The sequence below is a fragment of the Sander lucioperca genome, chromosome 14 (assembly GCF_008315115.2).
Source record: "Sander lucioperca isolate FBNREF2018 chromosome 14, SLUC_FBN_1.2, whole genome shotgun sequence".
In the NCBI taxonomy this organism is placed as follows: domain Eukaryota; kingdom Metazoa; phylum Chordata; class Actinopteri; order Perciformes; family Percidae; genus Sander; species Sander lucioperca.
The window spans coordinates 24,879,371-24,899,650 of record NC_050186.1 but is presented as its reverse complement, the minus strand read 5'-3'; the positions used below and the strand labels follow the sequence as shown (position 1 = coordinate 24,899,650).

The window sequence follows — 20,280 nt, the reverse complement described above, 5'->3', positions numbered from 1 at the left end:
AGATGATTGCTGATATCATAGGTGGGGAGGAGGTGCCACGGTAATTGTTCTTTGGAGTGGCCCAGTTATGCCATGTGATGAGGCTAATGGTGAGAGACCTCGTTTGCATAGCATTATCTTAATTGAGCCCAAGGCCTGGCTTGAAAACAAGCCTGAGATTATGTTACTGATGGATGGTAGCGATGGTCCGGCGGCAACCATTTACCCGACAGCTTTATTAATTAACAGCTATCCAGTTACATGGGCTTTAACAGGGATGAATAAGTTAACATGGTGACTGTGACGGCAGTGGTGACAGGGCTCCTGTGCTTATGTGTGGGCTTCTAATGGAGGAGACACACTAATATGGTGTGTGTGTGTGTGTGTGTGTGGAGAGGGATGCTAAAGAATGCCTGGCATCGGATCTTATTACTCATTTCCTAAAGGAGGAAACCGAGCCAGTGTTAGTACCAGCCTTTAAATAAATCACCACACAAAGCCTGTACTAATACTTTTAATCGTGAATTAATTACACACTTATGACAGGGAGAAAACCCATAAATGTTCCAATATGCTCAGGCCTGATATCTTTATGGCACAGTATTTCAGGGAAATCACAACTCCAGAATGTGTTGTCGTAGTACTTAACGTGAAGTAGGGACTTGTTGCGGCTCACCGTCGGACCAGAAGCCGGAGTCACACACGCAGAGTGTCTCTGGATCCGGATGGAGTTTTAAATGAAGCGGGCCAGCCAGGTAGCTCTTTTGTCATGTAAAGATCTGCCATGTGATCCGGCAGAATAAAAGAGGAGAGAAAAAGAAACCGTTCAGATAAGCTTCCCCTCATCAGATAATTAAGGATGCCTTTGCTCCAGTTTCCCCTTCTTAGCATAAGTGTCTGATCAACTTTCAAAAAGCTCATCAGTCAGAGTCGCTCCACTCCAGGGGCTTAAGCCGGTTCCTCCAGGATCCGTCGGCCTGAGTCCAGATCTTCACCAGGGGGTCTTGGCCCGCGGCTCGCCCTGGAGGACCCAAATAAATTTGCTGAAAATCATTATCATTATTATTCCAATATATTCAGCCAACAGCAAACAGACAGTTCCAGGATCAATAATTGTTTTGTAACATATTTGAGGCCTGGAGTTTATTTTATGAGTAACTTTTGCAGGGCTGCGATGAATATATATTTCCATTTTTCATGTATCTATTGAGTAGTTTGCGCTGAAAACAATCATCAAACTGTGACATTTTTTGGTTCACTTGCTTTGTCTGAATAACCCAAAGGATTATAATTTACATCTTCAATTAATGATTCTTTTCATGAATTGTTTGGTCTGTAACAGGGCAGAGAGGAAAATGGCCTACATCTACAGATCGATTGTTTTTTCTGACCAATATTCCACAACACACAAATTTTGGCCTTCGTGCCGTTGATCAAGCAATTGTTTAATCAACTAATAACTTCAGCACAATCGCCATTGTGATGAAACAGAGAAAAGTTGCAAATGTTCTCACTTGAGAGGCAGGAACATGCTAATGGTTTACATTTTTACTGGATTTTCAATACTCGATACTTTCGAGGCATTTCGGTCGGTGCCTAAAAAGTATTGAATTCGGTACCCAGCCCTATTCTTATCCCAGGTTGTCTCCTTGGATGTCGCTACTTTGCCATGCCAACGTTGTGCAAATGAGGCGTGCAAATGAAAAAAGAAAAAGAATTATGAAATTGTTTCTTAACAATATGCAGAAGAGGTCAGCGAGCCACGCTTGGCTACAGGCTACAATAAGTGAAATTAATTACTGTTTGTGCTGCCATCTAATTGCAGCTTCTCAATGAACGGCTTCAACTCCCCCCCCCCCGTTACATTCTCCCACCTCGACACCCCTTTGCTCCTTGTCAAAACTCTTCCTCCACCTGTCACAGTGTCTGAGTTTTGTGCACGGCCGCCCCCCCTTCCCCATCCTACTCCCCTCTTCTTCCTCCTCTCCGTCGCCCCCTCCCTGCCTCCCCTGCTGCCAGTTTTTAACTACACTCCACTCTGGCCTCTGCTCTACTTGTTACAGCCCCAACACGAGTGCAAACAATCAAAGTCTTTGGGAACGCTAAAATATGCATGGCTATCCGTGACAGACAGATAAAGCAGGGCAATTAGCCACGTAATCCTAGAGCATCGTACGGAATAGTCCGCCTCAGCTGTCCTCCCTCCCCTCCTTCTCTTTACTCTCTTGGTCTCCATTAGTTAAATGTACTCTGTGTGTCGGCTCCCCATCAAATCAAGTAACACTTCCCCTAATTGGCTTATAAATAATACAGCAGGGCCTACATTATAATTTCATCAGTGGTAAACATTGCGGGGGCAGTTGGTGAAGAACCTATCCCTCATTAATTTCTTAATTTGGGTAGATGGAACGAAGGGGAAGTGAGGGAATGAAAGGTGGAGAAAGAGAGAGAGAGAGAGAGAGAGAGAGAGAGAGAGAGAGAGAGAGAGAGAGAGAGAGAGAGAGAGAGAGAGATGGAGATCGCATGAACGGAGGGACTCGTATCACCTCAGGCAGAGAGAGAGAAAGAGGAAGAGATGTTACAAAACAAACACAGGGAGGAAGATGCTACTGCTGCTGCTTTTGTTAAGAGATGTCAGATATTCAATCCAGGGGTTTTGTCAGTACTCCCTTGCAATAGGTGGTGAGGGCCCCACCGCCCCCATTTTACACACAAACGCACACAAGTAAACACACACAATCTCTCTCTCCCCAGTCCCATTCCGTGTTCTTTTTTTATACAGACTTGATGAATATTTCATAACGAGCAACATAAATATTCATTCTAATGGTTTTGCACATAGTTATTACCGGTATTTCCTCTTTCTTTATTTTCAACAAAAATACTCATTACAAATTCTGCATAACCAGGCCCTGAAATAATTTCTCTCACTCTCATGCTGAGGCACAGAAGACTGCGCCAAAGATTATCTAGATCAACTGCTCAGACAATGTTTCAACAGGAAGTCAGCAGAACTATTATGAACATTCTACCCAAAAACATCTAGCGTTTGCTTTAAGGTGTGATTATTTGCATGTGCAAAAACATATTTATCTATTGGAGAAGCACAAAGTTCATTTTTAATTCCATTCATCGGCGGCAATGGCAAGACAGACCGGAGAAATTCACAAAGGCTCCCCGTGTGATGAAATCCTTTTTGTAAAAGGCAATAGGTCTGTAACCAGCCTTCCTCCCCTTGGCAGATAAATGTCACCCAGACCTGCTATTATATTGCATAATGCACTTTTAAGGGAATTTTACATGGCCTGTGATTGATGCTATGAAATATGAGGTGTGAGGATATGACACCCTCTGATCTCTGAAAGACAGATATTAAAGCAAACTCTCAAATGAGCCATTTCCACCCCCTTTCCCTCCCTCCCTACTTTCTCTTCCTGCTGAATTGTGGAATATAAAAGGCACAGAGAGCCCTTCAGCCTTCAAAAGGAAAGTTAAGCGCTCCACATTCTTGGTGAGATTTTGAAAATGGAGCCACCTGAAGGCAATCTGTCTCCGCTGGAACCTAACTTGTCACCGTTACAGAGAGCTGTCACTTCACGGCGCCAGCGCTGATGGAGACAGACATCCGTCACCCACCGCGTTTACGAACACACTACCTGATGTCTTGCAGGCCTGCTGAACAGTATGTTTCACCTCAGATCTGCCGAAAACACGCTCAGGCACAGCCACGAGTGCTTTTTCTTCACTTATCCCTGTCGTCTTCTTGGGAAAAAGAAAATATAGTTCTGAAGCGATAAAGAAATAACTGTCCATCAATCACTCTCAAAGCCACATCACACAGATCTCATTTAGCTGAGACGTACTTTAATCGTTTACTTAAGAAAAAGCACCTGGTATAGAAGTATAAGCTGTAAAATACATGGAAGTATCAAACGTTCTCGTTCCTGTCACAGCTTTAAATTATAGGCACATGTTAAGGAATCAATACCCCAAACATTGGAGATGCATTTTTGGCGCTAACATGTACTTGATTTGGACTTTTTAGACTTAGTTCCTAACCCGTGTGGCTTGTGCCCCCTTAAATGTATAGTAAGTGATGTTAATCCAATACACTTTTTGCGAATTCAGTGAATAACTCCTCACAGTCACCTAGCTCTCTATTTTCTGTGTGCGCTGAAAAACACTCCGGTGTTCCTTCCTACACTGCCCTGGCTGTGTAAATGCAAAACAATCAGAAAAGGTGCGCAAAGAGCCAAACAACACTATTCCAGCCAATCAGCAACAGGTGGCGCGAGCAATCAAGTGATGGGGGCAGGGGGAGAGTGTGTGTGGGGGGAGTTATCAACATGTAGAGTTGGCAGATTAACAGCAAAAGAGGAAAAGGCCTGAAGAATAGAAATTAAAAAAAGAAGTTGTTTGACCGGGAAAGGAGGAAGAGCCTTGTTGACATCGGTGAGCCGTTTCAACCATGGTTTCAACGCCGCACAAACCTCCATGATTTCAAAGGAAAGAAAACTGATGAGTCGTTATGGACTCGTGAGTAATAATGTTAGCTTTGCTGTATTACTGTTTGCTGTTTTCAGTAGTTTAACCACGTCCGTTTGCTATTGTTTGTGATGGCTGCTCCCAGCTGGCTGGCTTTACATCTGTAGCGACAGTTTGCTAATCCACAAGCTAACGTCAGCTAACATCAACTCAAGTCAGCAGAGACACTAACTGAAGTGGTCGCTATTCTGAAGGGAGGTGGGGGGGGATTGTATTTGTTTGGCAGTTGAGTTCAAATGGTCCCCAGGTTGGAAACCACTGATTTAGACAAATGGCTCCTGTTAGAGTTCTAAACTTGAGACAGATGTCATTGATAATTGATTGATGGACACATGATAAGTAAACCTGATGAAGGCATTAATATTGAAATGAAGCCCGAGCCGGATTAGGCTGCTAGGGGGCCACTAGATTAAAAAAAAATGTACCGTGGGCCCCTTCTGACCCCCTCCTTCTGTGCATTGTGATCATATTAGTTAGTTATTAATACTTAGTTTGTGGTAACTTGATTCAGCCCATATTTATTAATTACATTCAGCCCATCATCTTTATTTTTACTTACTTGAGGCCCCTGTCATTTCAGTTTTAATTGTGCTTTACTGGTGGATACAGAAAACATTTCATCTTAAAGGTCCTGTATTGTAAAAAGTGAAATGTCCATGTTTTTTATTATTATTATAAAGCAGATTGAGGTGCTATATAAATACTGTGAAAGTTTAAAATCGCTCCATCCACAGAGAAATGCACACAGCCTGTATTCAGAAACTGTGCCTTTAAACGAGCCGTCCATACTTCTGTACGGTTGTGATGTCACAACTATACTATAGGGTATATTCCTTCATTCCCCTGCTGCAATGAAAGGTAAATGTAAGCAAATGTAAGGTGCAGAAACACCTGAGAGTCCAGACACGCTGACCAATCAGAGCAGACTGGGCTTTTCGGGAGAGGGGCTTAAAGAGACAGGCGCTAAAACAGAGTGTTTTATACAGTCTGATAAAGGTATATTCAGACAGAGAGTATGAGAAAAAAAATTATGTGTTTTTAGAACAATAAAGCATGTAAACATGTTCTAGTAGAACCCAAAATACAAGTATGAACATGAAAATATGTATAATATGGGACAAGTATGTCTCTATATTATTCAATATTTATGACTAAATAAGCTACAATCAAAGTTATGAAGAAAAACACATTTTGTTATTATCTATGTTGCTGCTAATCTGTGATTTGTGTACGGAAGTGCATGACATCAGCTGAGCTCAGCCAATAGTGTACTAGCTGATTGGTAAAATGTGTTTTCAGGGCCTTTAACTAACAAATGTGCAAACAATAAAATGACCACAAACTAATTGCCACATGGTGAAACTGGAACCTTAGGGCCCCTGGAGGTTCTGGGGGCCTGGGGGCAGGTGTCTGCTTTGCCCGGTTGGTAATGCAGCTCTGGTTGTAGCTTCACTAAATACATCTTTTGGGAGCATCATTTTACACACAGTGAAACATCGGGATGTGCAGACATGACCTTTGTAGCTGTTTTACGTTGACGGAGCTATCCATATAATCCATCAAGCATCAAAGTCCTTTATCAAGCAAAAACAACAAACATACTCAGGCTCCATCTTCTCCAATGTGAAGAGTTGTTTTTTGAATGTTTTATACCATTGTAAACAGACTATGTTTGGGTTTTAGGCTGTTGGTCGGAAAATCAGAAGCAATATGAAGACCTAACTTTGGGGTCTGGGAACTTGTATTGGACATTGTTCACTATTTTCATTTTTTTTTTTTTTTCATTTTTTAATTCACTTACAGAAATAATTGATGAATCGTGTAAATCATTATTAGTTCCAGGCCTATAAACAGTTAACTTCCTTCTCAAATGTAGTGAGTGAAAAGTACAAAAGTCTCCAAAAATGGAAGTCTCATAGAGTTGTACTAAAATCACAATAACCTATGTACTCATTTCTCACCAGTGAGGGATGTAGTGCTAAACGTCAGAAAAGGTTAAAGCAGCCGCAAACACGATGCAGCCCCTCCACCTAATTACAGCAGAACAAGAGGAGACAGGGAGCATGTTAAGAATGGGCTTAATTAATGTAGCAGTAAAAAGTGGCCCTCCCTCTCCATGTCCATTCTGCTGTTCAGTATTAGTTCCACTTCAGTGCTCTCAAAGCCGGGAACAAATAGTGACTCTAATGATGGACATACAACCCCCTCATCCTCCTTACAGAACCCCTCTGCTGGTCTCAGGTCACCGCCCTCCCTCCCTCCGCTCCCCAGGGACGGCAGAGCGGAGTCAACCAGTTAGACAACCATGTTACCCCATCGCTTCAGAGAGAGCAGAAGACAACCTTGCATACAGACTTCATTAGCACTGACAAGCTTAGGGGGGGATGGGGCTTAGTGTAGAAGACTTTAGAAACGGAAGCCTCACAGGGGGGTGGAGGTGGAGGTGTAGGGAGTCAGCAGCTGCAGAAGTGCAATGATGCAACTCTGGTTTATCTCTGGGCCAAAGTGTTTACTGTGGTGTATTTCTGGGCCTCTAACTTTACAGACGGCCAGGTCTATCTGCTTCCTGTCTGGATGCTACTGTGCACAGACACAATTCTTATTAAGAAAAGGCAAAGTCACAATTCAGAGCTCATTAGGCTCCTTCAGTAAGGGCTGGGCATTAAATTAGGACTAAATTCTTTTAATTGTCGATTAATCTGTGGATTATTTCCGCATTAATCGCTTGATTGTTTGGTCTGTCCAAAAATGATGAAAAATGTCGATCAGTGTTTCCCAAAGCCCAAGATAGCGTCCTCAAATGTCTTGTTTTGTCCCACAACTCAAAGATATTCACTTTACTGTCACATAGGAGTGAATAAACTAGAAAATGTTCACCTTTTGAGAAGCTGCAATCAAAGAAGTCTTACTTTTTTTTCCATAAAAAATGACTCAAACCAATTTGTCGATTGTCAGAATAGTTGAGGATCAATTTAATAGTTGACAACTAATCGATTCATCTTTGCAGCTCTACATCTAATTCATTATTTTATGAACCTACCATTACATTTATCAAACTAATTGTTACAGTTGATCATATCATATCATATAGATTTTAGTTTATGTTGCCTAACCCTGCAATTTCACCGTTCATTTCTGGTACCATACACAAACATAGTAGTTTACTTCTGTTGTTAGAAATTGCATAATTCTCAATATCAAGCCTTCTTAGCACACTCTAAAAGAGCTTGAATCAGTTGAAGTAAAAAGGTCATTCATAACGTGAGGATAATCTTGCCCGTGAGGTGAGATGAGCTTCACTTCTTAGAAAAGTTTTCCTGACAGATCGCTGCACACTGGTTATCAAGAAAAAGGCTTTAAAAGCTGACAGATGTCACCTCACCTGTACATTTTTAGATTCAATAGTAGACCTAACATACTGGTATGATGGATATGATGGAGTTTATTTCAGAGAAAAGCCTAACAAACAACCGGAATGTATCAAAGTAAAAAATGTGGCATATGAGAGAAACTGTCGGATTGATAAACTGGACAGGAATTTCTGTTTTGAAAGCTTCCCCCGATGTAGACAGAATGGCGTCTCATGTTTGACAAATGAGTATCGTCTCCTGACGTTTTATCGTCTTAAACTACTCCCCATCTTTTTCTCAGAGATGGGACAAAGCAACAGGAGACTCCTAAAAGCAGCAGGTCTATAAAACAACGCCGTGATCCCACCAGGTGACGCGCTCACATGTCAGAGTCAGTGAAGCAGCTGCCGCGTTTCACAATGCAAACTGGAATCTTCGGAAGCGGCGATGAATCGATGCTCTTGAGAGACTACAGTGGGACATATCGTGTTCAAAAATCTAATCTAAACAAAACAAAAGGAATATCACATGAAATTACGGTGTGAAAAAAAGGTGCCATGAATCTTTTATGCCAGCCAGCCACTGACATAAAGGGTATAAATATTGTATGCAAAGAGAAAAATCTCCCGTTTGAAGTGTTGAGAGCAAAGACAGTGGGAGAGAAAGGGAGGGGAAGCAGGTAATTACTAGAGGAGCTGCACTTTGACGGATTATTATATTAAAGCAGGAGGAGGATCAACCAAACACAGCTAACCTCTGTAACAGTGCTGGTCTCCACCTATCAGTGACAGGAACATTACAACCCGAGAAGCCACTTCCACTTGACAAACTGTAACGCGGAGCACCAAATCCCCCCGGCTGAAAAAAACAAAACAAAAAAACAACAGAAACCCGGCAGCCATGAAGGCACCAAACACGGCAAACCTCCCACAGACAGGGCGGGTGAACAGCTCATTACAAGGCTTTTAGTTACTTTAGGTTCCCATTAACTTGCGCTTTTTGGAGTAAAACTTGTTACTAAACTTTCAGCAGTTTTAATGAAGTGCTGAACTCAGCGAGGTTGCCTGTTTTTGGCCCAATCAGGAGGATTCATGTTTTCCTTTGAACTTCTATTCCTTTGTTTGCAACGCTGTGAGAAAACGTTCTTAGGAAAGCTACTATGGCCACCACTTCAGAGAGAATCACTGAACCAAATCACTTATGCTACGTTTACACGTGGCCGGCTATTTTCATAAACGGACATTTCAACCTCTCCCGTTTTCAAAAATAACATTGTGCACAGCTGTCAGTTTTCAGAAAAGTGTTCGTTTACACGTACCCGTGTATATATATTTGCCGTCAAGAGCACACCAAATCCGTAGGTGGCAGTGTAACGAGAAGCTCAAGCCCACGTTAGCCAGATCCCGTTATCAGAATCCTGAAAATAGCAACAACAGCAATGAATCACTTCCTCGCTCTTCTCTTCCTCACTTCCTCGGCTGCCTAAACCTCCGTTTGTCTCAGTTTACATGCAAACGTGCAAACTAAGTTTTCCAAAATCTCCACTCTGGCCGGACTCATTTTCAGAGGCAAATTCTCCATTTGTGTGTAAACAAAGGGCACAAACAAAGGGAAATGTCTTTGTTTTTTAAAATAACCATGTAGGTGTAAACAGGGCCTTAGACCCTTTGGAAACCAACTTCTTTTAACTCTTCCTCTACAAAAAGACACAGCTCTATTTTTCCGTAACAAAATTGCAAAGGTCTCTTAATCAAATATTGCCGCCACGAGGAGAACATAAACTTTCATTATTTTGGCAAAGGTTGTGGTAACTTATTTTGGTTTAGGGTGGGGGAAAGGGAGCAGGCACAGAGACGTGTTGTTCGACATGTCAGTTTCACAATTGAAAAAAAATCCTTTTACTTTAGTGTGCAGCTGAAAATAAAAAGCCAGGAAATCACAAAGGCTATCAAGCAAGGAAGATGATAGTTTTATAATTTGACATGATTAAAAACTTAACTCAAGATACACTTGCTAGCGTTTTCGTTGTATGTGCTGGTAAAAGAAAAAGCCATGTTTAGGTCCATACTGGGTGCCATTTTTTTTGCACATCTCGGATGAAATCATTGCACTAAAAAATATGAATTAACAGAGATCAGATCATACTCTTCAAAAAGATAACCGTGAGTAGTTTCAGTAAATTACCGTTATGTTTAAACAAGTAGTAAATCTTCTTAATAGGATATTTCACTGGTATTGTTTTCACCCCTGCCTGTTCATTCATGGATGCTTTTTTTCAGCTGTACTCTTACTAATAATCTTTCCACTGTCGCTCTGCACAGGATAATGTGATAAATGATTCACTTTCTAGCAAAGCGCGAGACATCCCTTTCTTCCCCGAAAGGACTTCACTGAGTCTTGGGCCAATAAATGCCACCACTGGGTAGAGAAATGTGGAAGTTTCCCTTTCATGAAGTGCTGTGTGTTTGGAGCCGAGCTCCCTGCTCTTTCCTCGCCCCGGGGCAGGCTATCATCTCCAGTGACACCAGAGGGAGGGCAGACCCCGCCCCGCCTCTGCCGGGGCCTGCTGATGCAAGGGGATGAGAGGCGGCGCTGGATAGAGGAGGCTCGGCTGCTGGCACGGTCTCTCAGGTCCAGCTCCACTTTGATCAGCAGGCCACCGACCTTTATGTCTCCAAAACAAGAAGCCGAGGCCGGGAACATGCCGCTGAGCCTGTATCCCCTCCCTTCAGCCCTTGTTCCTTCCAAATATGAGAAAAGGGTTAATTGTATTTAACAATATGCTCTCTACCCCCCACCACCACCACCACCACCACCCTCTCCTCCTTGATTAGAATTAGAATCACATCTGGCGCCATGTTCTGTCCCTCATTACTGCTGAATCTCATTACAAGCTGCTCCCGTGGGAAGGAGCGCGCCGGGTTTTTAAGCACACTTTTTCGCTTTCTTCCTACCGCTTGCTCATCTCATCTGCCTCGCCGCTCCTTCTCTTCTGCGTTTACATTAGCGGAAGTCCTCATCTGAGAGAATGACTGAGCACCACCACCACCACCACCACCACCCCCCCCCTCCTCCTCCCAGAGATTGGAAATTGTTTTACAGTGCCAATTAAAGTAGGTATGTTGAATTTTTTCCAGAATATGTATTATTCAGTGTATTATTTGTTGCGCTCAAAAAAAGAAGAAAAAAAAAAAACAGAAGAAAAAAAAAAAACTCACTAAAATAGGACTAGCAGAGTAAGTTCCACTTATTGACTTGCATTAAAAACTACACCAAAGGCTGGGAAATATATAGTCAACATAAGGAAAATGAGGGAGAGCTTATTTATGGTGCTCTAAAGTCCTACTGAATAATAGAAACCTCCACATATAACCACATTTTAAACTTGTTTCTTTGCACCCTTGTGCAAACGCTGTGCTGCCTGAGAATTTATTTTAGATTGAGAAAATAAAGATATCTGTAAAGTTTGGAGTCCAAAAGGTTTTACCTTAATTTAAAGACATGGCAGAAGCAACTCAATAAGAGTTAGAACGTATAATCAAAACCGTTTTATTTAACTTTTAAGATACCAATATAAAGTAATAAAATACATGAACAAAGTACATGAAATAAAAAAAAAAAAAATCGTAGCAGTGATGTGTGACAAAAGTGGACCCTGCGTCAGAGTGGGAAGCTCTGAAGGATGCAGGGAAAGCCCTGAGGTTCCTCCCACCGATCGCCTCTAGATCATGGGCGAGTCGCAGAGCGTGCAGGGCGCCTGCAGTATCTTCCTTATCCACTCTGGATCTGCGGGGAGAGAAAACAAGCCGTGTTGGTACCGAAGCTTTCTAAATATGAAATTATTCTAAAGACATGTCCGAATACAGCCATAACGGAACATTTATGTAACGGCCATCTATGTTTGAGAGCCCAAAAAGCTATTACTTTTACTGATAGATGAAGCCAGCAATGTTCCATGCCTGAAAAAGGTTTGGAGGAGCTGGGATGATGTTGATTCTGACAAATGCCAGAAGTGCTCAGAGCTGTCAGTCTGTAGCTCAGATAGGCTGGAATGACCAGAGGACTGATCCAGACCTGGGATGCACGTAGCAGCCAGATGAAGCCAATCCTCAAACAAACTGCAGGAAGTACATTGTAGGCACTGGACCTCTTTATTTGTCCCTCAACCAAAAAGACTGAGCTTTCTGACCATTGTTTCAACTCTCGAAAGCAGCCTTCATCATAAAAAAACAGCAGTTAATTTCTACAACCATTCATGTTTGTTAAGTGTGAAGTTTTTGGACAGACTCAAAATCCAAAATGTCAAACGACGATCTGAGCAGCGGAGCGGGATAAAGGCCGACGTTGAAGGTGACAGGAGGAGATGGCTGATGGAGAGTGGGACTGTGAAATGGAGGTGGAGAGAGATGGAAAGTGGCGCTTACCCTCAGGCTCTGGCAGTCTGGCGATGGAATCCAGCAGGAGGCAACGTTTGAACGTCAGCGTCTGGCAGGCCTGGTATGACAACACACACCTGGAGGAGAGCGAGAGAAAGGCATTAGAGGGGCTGGCTGGCAGGGACACACACACACACACACACACACACACACACACACACACACACACACACAAAAGTAGAGCAGGAACAGCACTGAGGTACAACTGACGGGCACACATTTCCCTCTCAGTGCCCACCAGAGGCACCACGTTCTCGCTAGCGAGAAGGCAGGAGAAATGTTTGACAGCCGATATTTATGAGACGATGAGAGTGGTGCGTGGGTAAATATCAAAAGGTGGGAGGCTTGATTACTTCTCTGTGAAGATAAACAAACCGTCAAAGAAGGCGTTTGGCATTGAGATTCGATTCATGTTCCCTCAGGCACGTTGCTGCTAAAGCTAATAAATAAAAAATAAAAATAAAAATAAAAAAAAAATATCTTTTGTGGATTGGATTTGAACTTGTGGAAGAGAAGGATCTCTTATACCTGAGCCACATGTGGCCGTTTTCACAGATTGCTTGTCGGTGGTCTGAGAAGGGCAGCACCGCCTGACACAGGCTGCAGCGCTCCGAGAACGACTGCTTGTTCATCTTTTTCTTGATGTGGCCAATCAGGACCTGAGAAAGGAGGATACACACACACACACACAGAGCCAGACGGTGTAAGTGAAGGCAATCTAACTTGTGTAATGTTTGCAGAGAAGACGGCACGAATGGGAGTTTGGTGCTAATCTCGTAAAGGCTATAACTAAAACACTAAAGTCAGAGCTGATCAGCAGCTGTACAAAGTCTTATCAAAAGTGGTTGTGGATTTTACCCAAATGCACTGGATCGTCACCTGATGGTGTATACTATACGTCGTCAACAGGCATTCATTAAAAGACAGAAATGGCTGAAATCAAATGAATGAAATAAAAAAATTCAACAGCCTCCTTAATAGAAAAACACTCAGTGTTTTTATAAATGCAAGAACAATTTCGAAGACTTCTATAGTTTGTTACTTTGTCATTTTCTTAAAAACAAAACAAGCAACGAACTACGTAACTTTACCTGAACAGCAGCCACGGTGGCCATTATGAGATACTGGTAAATGCTGAAGCCTACGCTATATGGCAAAAAGTATGTGGACACTCCAGGTTTTTTAATGTTTTGGGCTAGACCCCTTAGTTCTAATTTAAGATCCCACGATACGGGCACTTGAACTTCCTGGATAACCGTGGTGATGTCACGCTGCACTACTGGGTGTTACTAAAAAGTTACTAAAAAACGGAAAAAACCCATCAGAAAGTTTTCAACAACCCCACCTTTCTGCTCAGCCAATCAAATCAAACTGCCCTTCTCTACGTAACTTATAGCCCACTGGGTTATACATTTGATTGAAAGGAACTAATGAGAATGCTACGGCAGGATATAATGTTTGACAACCACATACAGTTGTAATATTCTAGTATTCCACGTACTTTTGGCCATGTACTCACTTTAATGTGCTTTAAAAGGAGAATTCTGGCCAATTTTAACGTTAATCTTGATCGCTATAGTACTATCGATGAGTTGAAAACACACCTTGTTGACACGTAAGGGCCCTGTTCATGTGGTACAGACATATTAATTGCATTTTGTGTCTGTTAAGAGGCACAAAGGCACTCTAAAACTTGCCCCGACAACTGCCATTTTAGCTCAGGGGACGCTTGTGCATGTAGCTGCAGAAACTCCGTGTTGCCTGCACTGATTCGGGTCGTTTTTTTTCTAAAGTACTTGTATAGCTATAGCGATCAAGATTAATGTAAAAATTGGCCGGAATTCTCCTTTAAGTGTACTTTGGGATCATCACCATATACCCGACATTAAGTCACTCTGATCAGGGCAAAAAAATAAATAAAAATAAAAACTAAAGATCACAACATTGGTGGGAAGAAGCTGAGGCGCATCACTGAGTTTTACCTCTGAAGCTCTGTCGTTAGAGTCTCTGGCGAGGTACTCCACCAGGCCACAGGAGGGTATGCTGGTGTTCTGGGCAATCCAGGTGTTGAGGTACACCACCCCCAGCACCTTCTTCATGTTCTCTCTCATTATGTGGGTCTCTACAGCATTGATCCAAGCCTGCACCTCCTCCATCTGCTCCTCCCGATTCTCCTTCTTTACTCCGCCAGGCTCGCCTTCCTCTTGCACGCCATCTTCTCCGTCCTTTCCGTCCTCCTCTTCCTCGTCCCTCACAAACACCTTGTTCTCCATGTGCGTGGGTTTCCAGCGGTGGTCTGTGGGAGGCGTCTGTAGTGACTGGTAAAGTATTCGCACCAGAAAGAGCTTCAAACGCCACAAGTAGGGCAAGTCTACCTCCTGGATCTTTTGATCAAGTTCTTCCAGCAGCGACGCGGGGATGCACTTGTTTTTCAAAATTTGCCACCTCACGAGATCGAGCAGGTCCGCCGTTTTGTACAAGTTCTGCGCGGGGGACTTGAGCAGCAGCGCCGCTGCCGTTTCCGGCGTTTTCAAGGTCACGAAGTGAACCTGGTAGGTCCTGTTGACTGGATGATGGCCGCCAACCATACCTTGTGTGCTCGCGAGCGCAATGTATGCTCCGTTGCGGCTCACCGCGATCCCGTGTATCCTCCTCCCCGTTAGGTTTTCAGGTCGCAACATGTCCTCCTGATTGAAAATCAAAGTGTTCTCTGTGAATGTTGGCGTCAGCTTTTTTATCCACCCGTCTACAGAACACGTGTACACTGCGACGCCATGTTGACTGATCGCCATCGAGACCACGGGGAGCGAGTGCAGCCCGGCCACGTGAGAGTTGTGTACATTAAGTCCGGCCGGCGAAATCATGAGCAAACACCAAAAGACGTAGCAGCCTCGGGAGGCCACGATGAGACTGCAGCTGGATTTCTGGATCGGGTGGATCATCGGGACACATTTGAGGTTTTCGACGGCGATCTCGTCGCACTCCTTCCAGAGGATGACGGGGTGTCGGAGGGTGAAGTAGCCCTTCACTCCCGATAGGCTGACCGGCATGATCTTGACGGGTCCCACCTCGCTGCCGACGATCAGGCCGCTCATCCGCCGATCTGCGCTTTCATACTCCCACCACGCCAAGTCACTGGGGCGGGTCACACCGGACTCCACGATGTCATAAAACGTGACATCTGACGCACTTAAAAAGGGCAACACAAACTTCCACAAAACAAGGTCACCGTTCTCCATTAAGACGGCGAGGAGCACCATCTCCATGTCTTTGCACGTGTTGTCCGGCTGAGCCTGTTTGGTGGTGTAAACGCTCGACCACTCCATTCTAAGAGGAGTCTGCATTCGGAAGCGCCGCTGCAGCTCGTCGAAGTCCTGCAGGTTTGCCTCCGGAGGCTTGTTATCTTTCTTGGAGTAGCCTCGCTCCTTTAGCCTCTCGCTGTACTTTTTGGTGAGATCGACTAGCATGTTCCACTCGAGACGCTTGAGGCTGTTATGAATGGTGAGTCTGTGGTCAAGTGTTAGGCAAGCGAGCAGACAGCGCCCGCTTGAGTCACAACCTAACGGAGACCAACTGGCATATTGTATTCCTTTGTGCAGTCCTATCGATGGGTTCATATCTTTGTTGGCAAGAAAAACTTGCCTTATTGTGGGGTCCGGATGTGTTGAGAACTTCTCCCTCGCTTGAGCTAGCTCTGCTGCCGGTCCCACCTTTTAAAAAGACAAAAACACAAATGAAAGCAATATTTAAGATCAGGTCAGAAAGGTCAGGTCATTTCAGCATACATACACACTTGAAGTGACTATATGTAACTTTTTTATGTTTCTGAAACTTTAAATTTTCCATCTGATGATCATAAATGACCTCCAACAGCAAACAAGACTAACAGTGACAAGAACGCTAATTTTATGTAGTTTTTACTATTTCCTCTGCCCGGGTCAGATTTTTCTGTTTTTCTGTCTTCTTTTATTGTAAATGAATGATTTTCTGTCCGAGCAGAACATTCACCGCAACTATATGACCTCCCCGTAACGCTAACTCAGTAATACAGTGGGCAATACAGCACCATGAAGAGAAGACCTTTACGACAGCAGGTGCGGTAAAAACACTACCATTTTGGTCCAAAGTGGCCGCTAGAATCAACACAAACTGAAAGTTACACATAGCCACTTTAACATGTGCAATCATGACTTAGTTACTCAAGATAATCCACAGACCTGGTTGGGAGCTGTTTCATGTTGGAACTTTTTTTCTTCTACCAAACTACACCCGCCAACCTCATCAGCCAGCTTTGAGCACCATAAGCCGAGTGCCATCTAGTCCCATCATATTGGAGAAGGCAGACATCTCTACGGCCGATAATCTCCAACACTGGGCAACTCACACCAAAACAATCTAGACTGATAAATAACACTACACGTAAGAGGGAAAATATGCCCTTTTGATTTTGCGGTGAACGGTCCCTTTAATAAAATGCCATGGAAACACAGTACACATATGGATGGGTGATGCAGCAGTTACCACCAGACAGAATGTGGCCTGTTTGCGTGCCACCGTCGACTGCCCACTGCTCAGTAGCCCTCCTATTTACAAGCAGTTAATCATATATATAAATGACTGCAGGAAAGCAACTTTGCCCGTCTGCCACTGTGGCTAGTGGATTATAAAATTCCGCTCCATCCAGTATTTAATCTGCCAAGTGGATTTTTGGAGTGGAGACGAACCTATAAACAATCATGTTCACACACCAGAGCAGCTGCGCGGAGACATTGTTTTTCAGTTTCTCTATTCATCAACATTTGTATTCCGTCGCTTTAATCATCTTTCGTTCAGTTTAGTAAATAATGAAACAACAGAAACCTCCACTGCTGCCAAATTAATAGCACACAAGTGAATAGTAGCTTGGCTGGCTTTCTGAGGCATGTTTACACAGGTTGCTTAACAAGTAGACAAATAACACTACTCCAATAGCCTCACAGATGCCATTTTGTAATTAGATATTCTTTAAACACTTGTGTTACTTATTAGCAGTGGTCCTACCTTAAAATGTCTTGGCACTTTTGTTGCAATCAAATGTCGTCCAAAAACTTTGTTAAACTGACGATCAAATTAAGGACATTACAGCTGACAATTGAGGCAAAAATGTACTCTTTACTTTTGTAGATAAGACAGCATTTCTTTCAGTTCAGTTATTTTTTTTTTTAAGTTTCTCACCACTGGGAATTTGGGGCAAATCTTTTTACTTAAGGAATTGCCAACCACTTAAAAATGTAACTGTGTTTGTGTCTTGAGACTGGTTACTCAGTAGTTATGATCCTGAGCTTCACTTTTCCATAATAGCTCAAAATTAAAATTCCCAGCCTCCACTATAACCATGTTTTGCTTAATGTTACTTCACTTTGATGTTTGGCCTTTACTGTGTAGATGTATGAATGTGCAGAGTTTGACTCAAAAATGCTGTTTTCACATTCATTAGCTGATGGGGGGTGGGGGGGGGGAGATTGTTTCGGAGTTGAACGTGTATCCACAAGCATGACTTTGTGACATCACATCTAGTTTGGAAGCCAATCATGGTCCAGTATGCAACATATCGGACACAAATTACTAAGTAGATGTCTTAATACATGTCTGGATGGTTTTCATTTCACATACAGACAAACCCAGACTTTTTCACTGACTGATTATGCCTCATAATGTGTTTAAGATGCTACAGTGATAAACTTGCAGTTTTTCATTTGGTGTCAACATGACAGTTTACATATCTGCAAAACCAGTGCCACTTAACAGCAATTATAGATTTCACATCCCAGTAACATCTTACTTGAGACATAATTAACTGAATATGGTTTCTGGAGGCATTAAGTGTACATCTAACTACATTTATTTTATTTATTTTTTTAAAGATGTGGGTTTTAAGGAGAAAGCCTGAGGCCAGTTCATGAAAATATGGGTGAATTGTGGAACTCCCCTTTAAGTGATTTAGTCTCTGACAGCTGGAGGGGGAGGGAGTACGCTAACAAGCCCAGCAATCGGCTGTATCGGTTGTTGTTTCCTGATACACACACCATATTATGAAATGTACACAGTCTGTATTAGTCAAGTTAAGTGGTCGACCACTTACACAGGTTGAGGCTCCGGGTTGAGCAAACAAGTCTCAATGTTTACTAGCCGAAGTTCTATCAACAGCCGCACGTTCTCTGCTGTGACAGTGCTACATGGGTCCATGCTTTTTTCCTTTATTACGGCGTAAACAGGTGAACATTGGTGGATATTTACCCGCAGTTTTAACGCTTCGGTCGGGACGGGGATTGAGGTCCGGTGCAGCGTCAGGTCCTGTTTGTTGCTGTGGACGTCGCACACCAGCTCCAGCAGCGACATGGAGCTGCTGGTGCACACAGCCAGACGGTGGTCCTGCGACCAGGCGAGCGGCTGCAGCCCGCTGACCGGGGACAGGAGCGGGACGACGGGGTCCCGCTTAACCGGCACATCCGCCGGGCTGATGAGTAGATCATCTTCAGATTCTGGCTCGGTCTTGATGACTACATTTCTCGGCAGTGAAAGCGCCGAATCTGAGGGACTGGCAGCCGCCATGTTTTTTCTGCGGTGGATGTGACGTCTGCGAGCGCGGGAGAAGAGGAAGGCGGGACTTCCTCCGCAGAGTTAAATAGTGCACTGTGTGTGAAGTCAACAGCAATAAATGTTACTTCAGGCCCTATGGTCAGGCCTCTTTAACACTAGATGTACAGTTTGCTGCTGGTAAGGGGACTAAAGGGGATTTAAGTTAGGTGGACTCTTGTAAAGCAAATATGAGTTATTGCTAGGGCTGGGCAATATATCGATATTATATCGATATCGTGATATGAGACTGGATATCGTCTTAGATTTTGGATATCGTAATATTGTTATATGACACAAGTGTTACCTGTCTCTGGTTTTAATGGCTGGATTACAGTAAAGTGATGTAATTTTTTTTAACTTACCAGACTGTTCTAGCTTTTCTATTATTTGCCTTTACCCACTTAGTTATTATATACACATAAATGATGATTATTTATCAACAATCTCATTGTGTAAATATTTTTTTGTAAGCACCAATTGTCAACCCTACAATATCGCCGCAATATTGATGTTGAGGTATTTGGTCAACAATATCGTGATATTAGATTTTTTCCATATCGCCCAGCTCTATGGGTGTCAGTCAATTTCATGCCAGATCAATACATTTCATTAAAGTTATAGCTACATGAAGCTTTCAGTCACAGAAATCCACATAATCTCTGCAAAGACTGTACGTTAAGATTTCTTCACCTCTTGTGAATGTTTATATTTTATCCAAGCAAGTAGAGTTAAACTGATATATTCCAGTGGTTTCCAACCCAGCCCAAGATAAACCTGTGGGGTCACATAATGATTGAAGGGATACATACGGACATAAAACAATTTTTTTTATCTCTGACTTTTCTGTGATTTTTGCTTTTATTATAAAATATTGAGCTGCTCATAACTCAGGTGTGCACTCATGCCATAACCTGTGATGATGGGACTTCATTCATCTTAAGGGGTCATAAGCCAAAAAGTTCGATAACCACTTATTTATTTCATATTGTGGTTTTACATACCTGATTGTAAATCAAAAATGAATTCCCATCACTTGAAAAGAGATGGTGTGCTCATTAGTGATGATATTACAGTCATTATCTGACAGTCATCCATCCATATGGTAATTTTCAGTTGCAGTTATTCGTACTTTAACCCTCTGTAGCCATAAGAAAGAACTAGCACTGGATCAAATGTGGAAAACACCATCTCTGATCTCTGAAATGTTGCCCTTTGAACTCTCCACTTCTCTCGAGTGCCAATCACTCTGCTGTTACCCCGACAGACTGTCAGCATGCATCTAAAGTAATCACAACCAATAACCGTGCTCAGATATGTTAATGAGTGTTGTACTTACCCATCCGCTCTGTGCA

At 43.0% G+C, this 20,280-nt stretch overlaps 1 protein-coding gene across 1 annotated transcript; it reads right to left on the bottom strand.

Moving 5' to 3' along the window:
• Positions 1–11,407: 11,407 nt before the first annotated feature.
• On the bottom strand, positions 11,408–18,952 carry gtf3c4 (general transcription factor IIIC, polypeptide 4). The gene is made up of 5 exons (XM_031277574.2): positions 18,587–18,952; positions 14,293–16,020; positions 12,839–12,969; positions 12,299–12,387; positions 11,408–11,660 (listed from the first exon to the last, which is right to left on the bottom strand). The coding sequence occupies exons 1-5, from the start codon at positions 18,899–18,901 to the stop codon at positions 11,596–11,598; spliced, it is 2,328 nt and encodes a 775-aa protein (XP_031133434.1). The 5' UTR covers positions 18,902–18,952; the 3' UTR covers positions 11,408–11,595.
• Positions 18,953–20,280: the final 1,328 nt, after the last annotated feature.